The sequence below is a fragment of the Lepidothrix coronata genome, unplaced genomic scaffold (genome assembly GCF_001604755.1).
Source record: "Lepidothrix coronata isolate B3197 unplaced genomic scaffold, Lepidothrix_coronata-1.0 Scaffold7, whole genome shotgun sequence".
Taxonomy (NCBI): domain Eukaryota; kingdom Metazoa; phylum Chordata; class Aves; order Passeriformes; family Pipridae; genus Lepidothrix; species Lepidothrix coronata.
This window is the reverse complement of record NW_016690187.1, coordinates 10782653-10796730: the sequence shown is the minus strand read 5'-3', so window position 1 is coordinate 10796730 and position 14078 is coordinate 10782653. Positions and strand designations below refer to the sequence as shown.

The window sequence follows — 14078 nt, the reverse complement described above, 5'->3', positions numbered from 1 at the left end:
TCTTCAGATTTTAAATTAATAGGTTTTTTTTCCCTAAATGCCAAACAGGAATTCTGTTTGGCATCTCAAATCAAGTCTTCCCTTGAAACTGTACATTCTCAAGAAGAATTCTGTAGCTAAAAAGGAATATTTTTGTAGAGAAAAACTTGAAAATAAGTATTTGTTATGTCTCTTGATGTCATCTTTGCACCATATGTAGAGCACCTGCTGGTCAACAGTGGTGCGTAGAACAGCTGGGGGTCAAAACTTTTATATCCCACATGAAATGAAATTTTTACCTTTTACTTAATCTGTTATCACTTTGTATAGGATAAATTATGCTCTTAATCAAGGAAATTTTGAAGCATTGAAAGCAGTAAACAGATGAAGTACTGTGGAACAGAATTCCCACGGGTTGAAATTCAGGATACACAAAAGTTAACCTACAAACTGAATTAAACTGATTCTCCTGGACACCGATTTGTAAGCAGAATTGTTTCTTTTCCATTCTTTGAAAGGGTGAAAGAGGTCTCCCTGGGCCACCTGGCTTGCCTGGAGAGACTGGAATAGGACTTCCAGGCCCAAAGGTACAAGCATCTCTCATCTTCTGTATTGCATGTATTGTGGGATAAGAACAAAGATCAAGACAGCTGAGATAATAGACTTGGTGATACATGAGAAGCTTCAAATCCCTAAATGCTGTTTTTGTGGTACTGGAAAAGTATTTTGTATGTTGATCAAAACTGTTTGGAACAAAAGAAGTGAATTTTAAGTATGTATTTTAAAGGACTTTTTTACAGTAGTTGTTATGCTTGACATAACTCAATCCAAGCAGAGTATGGCTGAGTAAAAACACATTCATAGTCTTAAACAGAAGTTATTCTGTGCAAAACAGGCTTGTTGATCTAGATGATTGGCATAAAGAGAACAAAAACTCTATGATAGAAATACTGATTTCTTGACTGGGAATATGATGGGAATAATTAACTGTTTAGATTCAACATTGTCTTCTCTTAAATGCATAGAAATGCATGCTGTGAAACTACACCAGTTCAATGTCTGTTCGGCCTTGCATGTTGTATGATTATGAGGACACTCAGATTTTCTCTGCCATTCCTGTATTCTACTACATCTAGTATTTCAAGCACAGAATGTCTGATGAGTTGTTATATGCTGCACACATAAAAGTACCTAAATCAAGCATATTCAAAATACGTCTTTGTTTGAAGGGTGACACCGGTTTGACAGGAAGACCAGGCCCCATTGGGCCACCTGGAGTTGGTGAGCCAGGATTTATGGTATGTCTGTCTTTTATTTGGTGAGAAGGAAGCAGGACAGAAAGGGAAAATTCCCTATGCTTCCCTGTAAAAATCTGTGTTAAATGATACCATCTCTTTCCCTTCTTCCACTGTTTCTCACTGTCATACATACTACATTGTCTGACTCATTTCCCACAATAAACTGGAAATGTTTCCAATTTATTAACTTTTCTAATTATCTTTGCTTCCAAAGCAGCTATGAAAAAACCAACATCTTATGCAAAATCACATAAATACTTAAAAAAATCTGTCGCCTGACAGGTTCAAATCCCTAAGTGATAACTTCTAAGTTGACTGCTTTTCAGTACCACTAGAATGTTAACACCAGCATGGCTTTCAGGGGGAGAACTTCAGAATTTATAGTAGGTTTGGCTCTGAAGTCTCTTCCTTCTTTTCCTCCCGTTCCTCCTGCTGGTAGTTGTAAACTCAACCTCTTTGTGGTAATTCAGAAAATCAGAGCGTAAATTTTATGGTCATTTTTTTTCTAAATGTCAAGCAGCACGTTTTACTCAGTTAAATACAGTACAGCATTTCCCATCACCTGGATGAAAGACTTCTAATGCAACCAGGAGGGAAAGTTTGTCCAGTTTTTTTTCACAAGTAGCTTTTCCCCAGTGACAAGGAAAGATCCGTAATAATAATTTCAAAAGAGGTGCTTTCGTGAAAAAGAGAAAGATTGTTTGGTAGCTGAACTGACTGATCTCAAACCTGCTGAAAATACACTACTGGAGGGGAGCGAGTTCTTGCTGAAGAGCCCAAGGAAAAGAGTAGTATGAATCAGGCCAGTGGTGACAGTTGAAGTGCTTGCAAAGTCTCTTCAATAACACCACAGAGCAAAGAACCACTTCTTGGGGGAAGAGGTGCCTGTGATGTGAATCTTTGCTAACCACAAAAGCTGTACCGCTATAACAAAAGATTGATTTTTTTAAAGAATATCCTAAGGATGTTTCTTTAATTTACTTTAAAATTTATTTGCTTCAGAAGAAGTTTCTCTCATGGCTGAATGCAGTGTAATTATCTTTACCTAAGAACTAGGAATAATTCTAAAGCTCTGTGCAGAAGTATATTTAGGCTATGCAAAGCCAAATCTACCAGCATTCTGTAGTGTGTGTGTCACCTCAAGGAATAAATCAGAAAAAAAAACACAGAAAAACCAGATGCTGGAAAACACAGTGAAGGAGGCTAAATATGCACAGATTTTGGACTTGCATTTAGTAAAATGTTTTGGTTGTCTTATTTGCCCCTTGTGCCCTTCCAGATCTGCTTTCAAAAAGAGAAGGGCATGCTATTACTCTCTCTGCCAATTACAATCAAATAACTCTACAGCCTTGTCTCCCTCAGCACTATTCTGGGCTTTAATCTGGTTCTCCATCTCTCATGATTATACTGATACATTAATAAAGATTAGTAAGAATTTCTAAAACAGAAGTTTAGGGAGTGAAGATTCAAAAGTATAAGGAATAGAAATTTCAGCTACATAACCTGTGATTCATTGGTAACCAGAAAAATATTGTTATTGCTGCAGGCCTGAATGCTCATCACTTATTCCCTGGAAATAGAGTATTACTGTATTATTTTTAACAGGATATCACTACACCAACATTTGAACATGTGCTTATAATTGACAAAGACATAGAACACACTGCTGTTCATTTGAGTGATTAATACGTATTCTAGGTCATTTTAAACTTATGTTAACAGGGGCCTCAAGGACCACAAGGAGTTCAAGGAGAAAGAGGTTCACCAGGAGAAGGGCTTCCAGGAGCGAAGGTACAGCAGTCAAAGGGTTTTAAGACCAGAGCAGCACCATTCAATGAGTGCACGCCAAAACAAGTCCATAGCAGGCACAGGAATCTGAGAAAAGTACCTTGTAAATTAACGTTAAAATTTGGCATCAAACAACCCAATATATTTTCATGGAATTCACTTGGTCCAAACATGACTTGTAGGCACAGCTAGCCTTTGGGGCCTGGAAAGCCGATATTTAATTCCCCTGATGCTTGATTTGTGGGATCTAAGCATGGAATGAGTTCCAGCTATAATTTTAAAACAGCCTTAAGCATAAATAAAATACTATAAAATTGTTTCTAGATGAAAAATTTAGTATTTTGTTGTTGCTTTTTTCTAAGACAGGCTTCTAAGCTTATTACATACCTCAGCCACCAGCTTATGCATTTTAGCAGAAGTCTGAATTCAGTTTGTGGCAAAAGAAAGCTGCTCTTACTAATTTTCAGATCCAGTGGAAATAATGGCAGTAGTAGTTGTACCTGCATGGATGGATTCACTAGAAGATCCTTTTGCTGCTCAGTGAAAACCAGTTCCCAGGCCGAGTTTGTCACTTCAGCCTTTGGTTACAATAACGAAGTGACACGGCTTGTACACAAGCTAAATAAGCAGCTGAACAGTTTGCTCATTTTTATGTATGCACCAAGGCAATTGTGGTTGGGAAAACAACAACAAATTGTTTCACAGATGCAGAGCCCAACTGTCCTTTTACAAAAATCTTAGGATTTCTGCTTAGCACAATATTGTAGTCAGCTAGGTTTAAATTTAACTGCTGCTAGCAACATAATATCTTCAAACATCCAGTGTATATTTTATGATGAATTATATAAATCATTTAACCTCATTGTTGGTGGCTTGTATTTGCTTAGCAGATCTCATGAATGAAAAAAACAAAAAAAACCAATTTGAAGAAAATGCACTTTAAAATCACTCCATTGCCACTGAAACACCAATTTATGTGGGAAGAAACTACAACTAATAAGTAAAGCACAGCAGCAAGGCACAGTGGGAACAAGTACAGACAAGTGCATAATCTAACCAAAACTATTAAGCAATTGAGATAGATAGACAGAATAAAATAATCAAAGTGGAATTCTGCCAGCACTATTGGAACTCTTGGTTCTATAAAAAATGAATTACTTTTTACTGCCAAGTCTGACCTGGAGCCAAGCATGTATCAACAGAGTCTGTATCTCTAATCCTATTTATGGCTGCCAAGCATGTCAACTTTCTGGTTTTAAACACATTTTAAACAGGTGATTTGTTAATCTAAGCAAATTTACAGTTGCTTTTTTCACAGTGTCTTTACTACAAGCCCACAAGAAGGATAATGAAGGCAGATGTTCTAAAGCATCAGGAGTAAAGAATTTAAAACAGAAATCCACATAATGTATTTTAGTCAAAGTTAAAACAATGGAATTGATTACTGGGGATAGAAAAGACCCATCTGGAGCATAACTTTGATGTCTCAGTGATTCTGTGACAATTTATACAAGCTAACATCTGCCTTTACATGTTTTATTAACATAAGTACAAGAAAGCACAATATTTGCATCCTTATTAGTAACTTGCACTTTCCCAAGACCACTGCTTTGTAAACAAACATTTAGAAAGACAATTACATTTACAACTAGACTTCTACAACAATACTGTTGGCCTGGTCTTCAATCTGGCAAAATGCTTAGTGAGAGCCAGATCCTCCTTGCCAGGAGATTAACCCATGAGACAAATCAGCAGAATTCAGTTTTCAGTTAGTCTCAATACTCAGCTCTGTGAACATTTAAATCAGTTCTGGTTTTGCCATTGATTTGAGAGGAAGCAAAACAGGACCTTAAGCAATTGAGATGGGCAGAAAGATAAAAAGAAGCTTGTTCAGCTCTTTCATCAGCAATTTCAAACTGCAGAGCAAACTCATTTGAAAGGATCACCTCTGGAACACAGATTCAGGAGCCGCTTTCTGGTTCTCATTTTGGTTTTCATGATGACAGAGTAAGCACTGTCTCTAGTTACACAGTTAACAACATATTATTTTTTCATGTAGGGCGACCGTGGTTTTGATGGACCAAAAGGCCCTCGTGGACTTCCAGGCATCAGCATAAAAGGTGAAAAGGTGAGCAAGGAATACACCAGGGGATTAATGAAGTGCCAATAAATCTACATAATACAGGGAATATGGGATTGATATTCACTGCAAAAGGTGTAATGAGGCAAGGAACTCACAAAAGACCCTGGATAATATGGTATTTTGTTGACATTTATGTCCAATAAATTCTCCAAACCTATTTTAATATTTCTTCATATTAAAACAGATGTTAGAAAAAGCATCTGATTCTGTGGGAAAATTTAGGTTTAAAAAGGGAAAAAGAGACTAGCAGTTGTTTGCAGCTGAACTAGCACAAAATAAATGCATATATGAAAAATGAGAGATCAGATTCCCCAACTTCAAGAGAGGTTAAGTCAACTAGCATGGGAGTTGTCCCAGATTGTTTCTGTATCTTTTCACAACTAAGCAATTGTACTTTTTTTGCCAGGGTGAATTTGGTCCACCTGGTTTACCTGGACCAGTTGGATTACCTGGAATTGGAATTCAAGGAGAGAAGGTGCAATTTTCACTTCCCCCTCACCTCATACTTAAATGTATAGTAACAGAAACTATTTTATTTTTAATAATTACTTAACTAATCTTCTCAGGGAGTAGAAGGCCCAAAAGGACCACCTGGCTCTAGAGGGCTACCAGGACAGGGACTACCTGGACCAAAGGTTAGGGAATTTTCTGAAGTAAAAGCTACTGTGCTGTTTTTACTGTTATGTTTCATGATTAGGAAATGGTCTGTCTCTATCTTTATCCATGTTAAAGTGCTGAACAGCAATCTAAGTATTGACGTAGATGCAGAAAATTATTTTCTTTATTAATATTATAAAACTGTACAGCAGATACAACTCTAGTGAAAAGCCTTTGTAAATTGATGCCACGGCTATGTATTTCAGTTTGGGCTTGAGTCAACACAGAACCTTTGAGGTACCACATACCAGACAGTGAGCTGCACTTCGTCCAGTACATTTCCATTTAGAGCGTTGTCTGCCTTGAACTTGCAGTTCCATCATATCACATGCAGGGGCAGTGAAACAGTTCCGAAAAGTAACTGCACTTAACAGAGAGGAACACCAAAATTTCAATATCATGTTTATCCTCACTGTACTGTTTTCATGCCAGAAAAATACATACATAGATACCTTAGAGACTGGCTGCCTTCCTTGTTGCTTCTGCTGACTGTTGTCTCACTGTTGAATTTGTGTATTTACTGTATCTAGACGTTAAAAATGGTCCAAGGTGTAATGAAGATTACCTTTGCTGAAGGAAAAGCGTTAGAATAATTTAGCCTTGACAGATTTGCAAAATACAGAACTGTTAATAAAAGACGTCACCCTAGAAGTGTTTGGAATTGAGATTTAAACGGATTTCCTGAAAGACATGACAAATAAAGTTCTGAATGACTGAAGGCTATTAAAGCATGGTATAAAGGAACCAGAGGTGTAAGTGGGTCAAGTGTCCATAAAAGGTAAAGAATTTTGCAGCAGCAGATGTCACCTCTTACATTTAAAGTGATTGTGCAGGGATATGCTTTATCACTGGTAAAAAAGAAAGAGAAGAATGAATTATCTGTGGAAGCCAGATATGCTCCTGAAATATCAGCTACTTTGGAAGGAAAGATTCCCAGTGACATATAACTATAGATTTACAGCTTTTATAATTTCCAACAATGACTCTGGTGACAGCTCAAAATATGTGGCAGATTCCCAATCTTTGTGACCAAGGGTTTAACACATCGTACTAAAGACAATATCATACTAATCTTCCTTTATATGTAAGCAACGAAGCGTATGCTTTGATACTTTTCCATAATAATGCTGTCAAAAACTAATATCTACTTAAGGGTGAACAAGGCTTGCCTGGAGAGACTGGAGTGCCAGGAGAAAGAGGTATTGGAGAACCTGGTTCTAAGGTACATTGTTAATAGAGGAATTATTTTATCTATTTTTTTATTCAGATTATAAATTTGTGTTTCCTGAGTATCCTTTCTGTAGACACTAAAATAGGTTTAGAAATAAAATCTAGGGTCTTAGTCTTTTAAATTTTTAAGCCAGACTTTCAATAACCTCTAGATATGGGAACATTTTAAATATACCACTTCTGTACAAAGTAGTAAGATTTATGGTGACTAGAGAAATTTCCACGTGCCTGACCCATGCTCAAGTCAGTGCTGCATACAGCTCACCTACAGCTCTGTCCAGAAAACCATCCAGAATATGAAACAGTTGGCAGAATTTACAGTCCCAAGTGTAAGCTACACTATAGCCAGAGAGGTGAAAAAAAGCACTGAATAGTGGTTATTGTGCTGTTCCTTCCCTTTTCAACCAGAATATGATGGAAACAGAGCAGCAGCTACATCCTCACACGCTCATCACAAGAAACAAGCTGTGCTGACAGGCGGAAAGCACAGTTGCTAAGAGGAGAGGAAGCTGTAACCAGATTATCTTAGTGCTGAAGTGACCAAGATAGTAACCACTCCCTATGTCATTAACAGCCAGATTAACATAAAATATGGGAATAGATGAAAAAGTACTTTCGTGATAGTAGAAAGGCACAGGGTGGTCGTGGTTTTGCTCTTGTTTGTTACAGATTTGGGACAGGGGTTGGAAAAGAAAAGAAATTATTCCACTTCTTTCTTTAATTTCACAAAATACAGTAATGCTGATTGAACCCATTTGACCCCAAATGATCCCATTTCACCTAAAGCCAGGTCAGGCTCTTGAATCTTACATAAATAGGCCCAAGACAATTCCACTGCCATCAACAGATTTGCACTGATATTCACCAGCAAGATGTCAATCATCATGTCACAGTCAGTTCTATCTGATAAATGCTGCCATTTAATGATATGACTGCATTATGTTTGAGCTGGAGCATTAACAGCTAAGAAATTTAATTCCACAGATAAAGTGCACAGTTCAAACAATGAGATGGTAGGAAAGCACCAGGTAATGAGAGCTGTCTTTATAAAAAAGTCAAGATATGGGGTCATATGCATAAATATGTGCTATAAATACATTTAAAGTTTAGAAAAAAAATTAAATAGATTTCCTCAAGTCAGAGAAAGATTAGTACCAAGTCTGAATTTAATAGAAGGATTTACTTTTTATTGATGTTAGGGTGAGCCAGGGCCTTCAGGACTGGCAGGTCTGCCTGGTCTTCCAGGAGAAGATGGAGCCCCTGGACAAAAGGTTGGTTCATCTCTGTCTGCAGTCTGCCTGCTTCCCTCCAAGCACTCCTACTGCTCTCCCTGTGCTGATACCTGGACCTAGAAGAGAGAGTGGAAAAGCACCACACTTTTTCGGTGAAAAGAATTCTCTTTCGAATATACTTTTTTAGGGTAAACTTTGCTTTCTCTACTTTTTTGGGGTGGGGCATTGTCTTACATTGTTTACAGGTTTTGGCTTTTTAAAATGCACTAAATGCCCTGCAACTCAGAAGGAAAACCACTAAAATGGCTATGGGAATACTTTCTGGGCTTCTGATCACGTTATTTTCCTAGAATCAGAAATGCCAGTATTTAAGATTATATAATCAAAGTGTTCAGCCATCACTAAGGCTACTTCATGCGTTCCACCTGGAGTTTAATACTGCATGCTTGTGAATGTGGGAAGAAAATCCTGAACCCAGCTGACATCAGTGGGAGTTTTGTCATTGACTCTAAAAGGTCTATGATTTTAATGAACTTATTCAAGGGAATACAGAGTTGGTCTTGCACCATGTCTATGCAATGCTATGAAATGCTCCCTTGATTTTTCTATTCAAGGGTGAACCAGGGTTACCTGGTCTTAGAGGTCCTGAAGGTGCTCCAGGGATTGGAATACAGGGGGAAAAGGTGAGAATTTCTTACTAAAGATGTCACACGATATTGTAATGTTCCAAGAATAAGATTGTCAAAGCCTTGGCTTTTTTTGTCTAATATAAGTAACAAAAAAATATTATTCTGGACTCACAGTTTTATTTTTGTTGTAATTATACAGCCTAATAATCCTCTTGAATACCAGCTTTCCTTTTACAAACTTTACATTATTCTCAGTTTTTCTTCCCAGAAGTGTAAGCTGGTCAATCAGACAAAGCATCGTGATCAATTGATTGGCCCTATTTGCCTTAGAATCAAAAAAAAAGTACTACCAAGTGAATTATATTTTCCTGGTTTGATAATTTTTCTTAGATAGTATCTTTTTAATGTAATAACTTAGTTTTCAGCTGCAAGGATTCAATCTTTAAGATTCCTTTTGGGTTGTTTTTTTTTTCCACAGTATTCACTGGTAAGTCAGTTTTGGATTAAATCTACGTAGTTGTAACTGTAGCAATCCAAAACTGGACAATTACTGAGCAGAATTAACTGACTTGCCAATGAAGGCAATAGGAACAGCTCATGTGCACCACCTACAAGATAGATCTTTGATATCTTTCACTGACACTTACAGTTAATTCCAGTTAGCACATTCTTATAATAATAATAATAATTCTTAATATTATTTAGTATGTGTGACATGTCTTCTCCATTTTTGTAGGGAGATCAAGGTCAGAGAGGAATACGTGGATTAACAGGACCAGCAGGAGTGCCTGGACCTCCTGGAGCTAAAGTGAGTTTATTACTATGTTTTGTGTGTAAAATAGCCTCCTAAAGCTGTGCTTTGTCCCAGATCTCAGAAACAACTGTTCCAGAATGAACTTGCTTCATTAAATAATAATAATAAAAAAAAAAGTCCAGCTAACGCTTCTCTTAGCAAGACACACCATGATCCCTGTAAACAGCTAGAAGCATTTTTTTAAAAACTTTGCCTTTACCACATTGCTTCCCTGTTGGTTTACAAAAAGTTAAGATATCTACTGTTATTTTTATACTGAAATATTTGGGAAGATAGTATTATGTATGGAATATACATATATGACAGGACTTTATTTTCCCTTACACTGACTCATAGCTGATATTCTTTTATGAATTTGGAGTTTCCATTAAAATACTCAGTTCTCACTGAAAGTTAGAGAAGAGCTACTCTAGGTTTCTCCTCCAGTTTCTTAATAAGTCTTTTGCTATTTATACACACAAGAGTATTTCCACATAAAAGGTAAAAGAGGTTAAAAAGTACACTGAAAGGACTATTTTCATAAAAATCTAATCTAACAGAAAAGTATACATGTTTTCAGTATACCTACAGAGCTGGGCAGGAAGTCTTGAGTGCTGTATGACTAAGTCTCAAATATACTAAGAAAGGGACTTCTAATAGCATCTGTTTGTGCAGTGACTGAGAAGGATCTCATTTCCATTGAGAAAACAGAAGTATGCTTGTTATCAGTTCTTCAAACATATTCCACAGATATTCCACATAGAACTGCATATTAGAAATTCTAATAGAATTTTAATGGAATATTGTAAATTATTGCATAAATGTTTTCTATATGAGATGGTCATGCTCACTTTCAGAAAAATCCATTGGTTTTTCTCTCCTTCCTTCACTGCAGGGAGAGCCTGGTGCACCAGGACGTCTTGGAATGCCAGGCCCTCCTGGAAGAGCTGTGCCTGGGCCAAAGGTAACATCCAGATTCCAGCTCCTAGTGCCTATAAACACAGGGTGAAAACTGAAGTAGGCTATGCTAATACTTGTTTAAACAATTTCAGCCTCAGAAGGTCAACTAAAACTTCTTCTTTCCTATGAATAGAGTTATGGATTATATCCAGTCTAGTTACCACAGTGCTCTCGTATTAACTGTATGGCAGGTTGAGGTATGGCCTACTTTTGTTGATTGTTTATTTTGAATAACCTTGGATATCAAAATACTTTTCTTTATTCTGCTTTTGGGTTTTAATGCTTGCAGTAGCAATAAATAAAATTAGCTATTATGTTTGATATATATAACAGAAAACCAGCCTGTGATCGGAGTTTAATAAAATACATAACAGGAGTATTTATTTTCTTCATTGCAGGGTGACATTGGGTTACCTGGTCTTGCTGGACCAATTGGAGAACCAGGTTTTGGACTTCCTGGGGCAAAGGTAGTTTCTAAATTGTTAAACTAGTTTCTGATAGAACTGTAAAATAAGCCAGGAGGATTTCAGTAAAGCAACAAAAATCTCCTAGGATGGCCAAGTGTTTCACAGTTCTTAACAAATGTGTCCTACAGCTCTGTATAAGGATCTGCAGAGCCAGAAAACCATGGATGGTCAATCTTCCAGAAGCTTTCAGATGGCAGAGAACCAGGAGAAGAATGACTGTTTCTAATTGATTAGAAGTGAATGCAGAGAGGACACCTGTTAACTGTGCTTACAACAGCCTACATGTCAAGTACAGTTAATTTTTCTCATCCAGGCTCCTTTGCTTCATTCCTAATTTTGACACATGGTAATCTATAGACTCCAAAAAGGTCTCAGGATATGGGCCAAACTGGCACTGTGAGAAGAAATACCTTAAGTAGTGCAAGAAGAACACGAACAAGTAGCTACGAATTTCCCTCTAGCACTTTTCTAGTATTGCCTCAGTGGTACCTAGATTCGAGTTTCATAATCCACTCTTCATTCCAGGAATGATTTTGTTTGAACACCAAGAAACTCGGGACATATAAACCTGTGTTTCTCAAAATATACTGGATCCTGCTTGCCCCCCCCTTTTTTTCCTTATTGAATTTGACAGTACATTTGTTCTTTGAGTGAACTGAACACAGTAAGAGAAGCATGAGAAGCGTGTAACAATCTCTATCCCTTTTTGATAAGTCAGCGGTTTTCAAGATCCTTACATTTATTTTCATCAGGAGGAGATTATGATGATGGAATCACGTACTTTTCTGGTATAGTCCAGCTAATTCAGAGAATTGCATGTTGTCCCATTTCTGGGGATCCAACAGGAATCAATCAACAGGAAGCAAGCCCTTTGCTCAGAGCTGCAAGTCTCTCTCCCTCAGCCTTGAGTCCTCAAAGCTCTTTCAGCTGGGTGACACTGCCTGTTTCTGTGACTATGTTCTTCACTTTTTGCTGTCTTTGTCAGCATTAGTGGGTTTGCTGTTCCTTCATTCTCAGACACACATCTGCACTAAGCTGTACAGGGGAAAGCCTTTTACAATCTCATTTTTTTAAATTATTTTTGCGTTATTTCTGCATGCCCACATTTTGCTACAGGGATAAACACAGTCTTGATCATCCATTCAACTGTAACTGAGCAGTTCACTGCACCATCCAGTGTGGTTGGGAGGGTTAAAGTCCTTTTAGTTTTCTTGGTAAATCTGTTCCTGAATAATCCAGCTGTCTGCATCCATGAAAGAAGCTTAATTATACATCTCCCATAGGAAGCTCCCGCTAGAAGTTTTAATGAGGCTCCATAGCATTATAGGAAAATACAATTCTAGAACAAATTATGATAAAATTATGATAAAAATATGGGGAATGCAAATAACAGAATTTCTTCTTATATGTAGGCAACAAATTACAACAGACAGAGCTCTTGAAAAATACTAAAATTAGTTTCATAGAAGTGAATGCTCCTGTAAATCCTGAGCTGGTACTGTTTTAATCCAGGATTAAATAAACCTAAAATAATAATTTACATAGTAAAATACATTAGCAGATAGACAGATAAAATCAATTTACAGAATATTTGCCACAGAAGTTTGACTTCCATGGAAAATTTCCTGCTAACAACTGTATTGGCATTCACTCAGAGGTTTTTCCTGCCTTCATCAGGGTGACCAAGGCCTTCCAGGACCCCCGGGGCCCTTTGGGCCAAAAGGAGATGGTTATCCCGGCCCACCTGTAAGTTTAGAGACTTTTTTTTTATGTGAATTGGGAACAAATAAGTGCTACATGTAAGTGATTTGCCTCTGTGTCTGACATGCTAGGAAAGATTTGTTGGTCTAAAGGCCTAAAAAGACTCCTCAACTGTGGAAATGCATTTCAGCATAGAAGGAAAATCTCCTTCTGAAATAGTGCAAGACCTTCCCTGTCCTCCACTTCTCTTGATTATGCAGTGCAGAATGGCTGTGGCAACTGTCTTTCCAGATTAGACTCCTCTGTCTTCAAACACATGCAAGCCCCCTGCACGGCATTCAACACACACACAAATGCCACTGACACCACTTCTGGTTTATAAAATTTAACCAATTGTAGACTAAAGTGATCCCACCAAGAGACAATATATTCAAGACACTACCATACAAATGTTAACAGAAGCACATAGTCAATATAGCCATAAATTAAATTTATGTTGTCTGTGTATATAATTTCAGGGCTTGCCAGGCCTCCCTGGGATTCCTGGTGAACAAGGCCCAGATGGAGTTGGACTACCAGGACCTAAGGTACAGACCTTAACTTCTAGAAAAGTAAATGCATATGTATATGTATATATATATGTGTATATATATATGTATATGTTACTTCGTGGAGATATAATTCTTACTTATATGTCACAGTCAGAATACCTATTTAGTCCAGCTTTAACTTCCTTGTCAGTATATAAAAGATAGATCCCATAGAAGCTCTTCAAGCTTCACTTCAGAACTCATCCTGATGCAGATTGCAGGATTACTGGCATTATACAGGCAATTGAAGAATTGACTGCAACTATTTAAACATGCTTAATGTCTCTTAAAAGGACATGCATCTTTTTTCCACTGACCTCAAACCCCTAGCTGTCTGGAGACAGTGATAGTAAAAAGATAGAACAGTGGCAATTTGAACATAGAGTGTGACTCAACTGACAGCAAGCAAAATCTTTGTGGGTTTTTTGTTTTGTTTTCAACATGGGAACTGTAATTCCTGTGTAACTGTGCATAATTGGCTGTGCATGTCTTGAATATGTTTAGACCACTAGCTGTTTATCCCCAGTAACTTCCTTGTCCTGCCTGCCATATTCATGAGTTATCACTGTTTGGACTTGCACCATGTTGTTCAATAGTTCTCTTCTCTTTGT

The 14078-nt window shown here is 37.4% G+C and overlaps 1 protein-coding gene across 1 annotated transcript in view; it reads left to right on the top strand.

The window, feature by feature from the left end:
- Window positions 1–14078, top strand: part of COL28A1 (collagen type XXVIII alpha 1 chain) — a 33510-nt gene that overhangs the window by 9110 nt on the left and 10322 nt on the right. The window contains exons 11-24 of the mRNA XM_017834259.1: window positions 498–566; window positions 1209–1277; window positions 3000–3068; window positions 5125–5193; window positions 5615–5683; window positions 5775–5843; window positions 7019–7087; window positions 8295–8366; window positions 8942–9010; window positions 9693–9764; window positions 10645–10713; window positions 11108–11176; window positions 12854–12922; window positions 13396–13464. Of these exons, the coding sequence (XP_017689748.1) occupies window positions 498–566; window positions 1209–1277; window positions 3000–3068; window positions 5125–5193; window positions 5615–5683; window positions 5775–5843; window positions 7019–7087; window positions 8295–8366; window positions 8942–9010; window positions 9693–9764; window positions 10645–10713; window positions 11108–11176; window positions 12854–12922; window positions 13396–13464 (972 nt within the window). The remainder of the gene's footprint in view (window positions 1–497; window positions 567–1208; window positions 1278–2999; window positions 3069–5124; window positions 5194–5614; window positions 5684–5774; window positions 5844–7018; window positions 7088–8294; window positions 8367–8941; window positions 9011–9692; window positions 9765–10644; window positions 10714–11107; window positions 11177–12853; window positions 12923–13395; window positions 13465–14078) is intronic.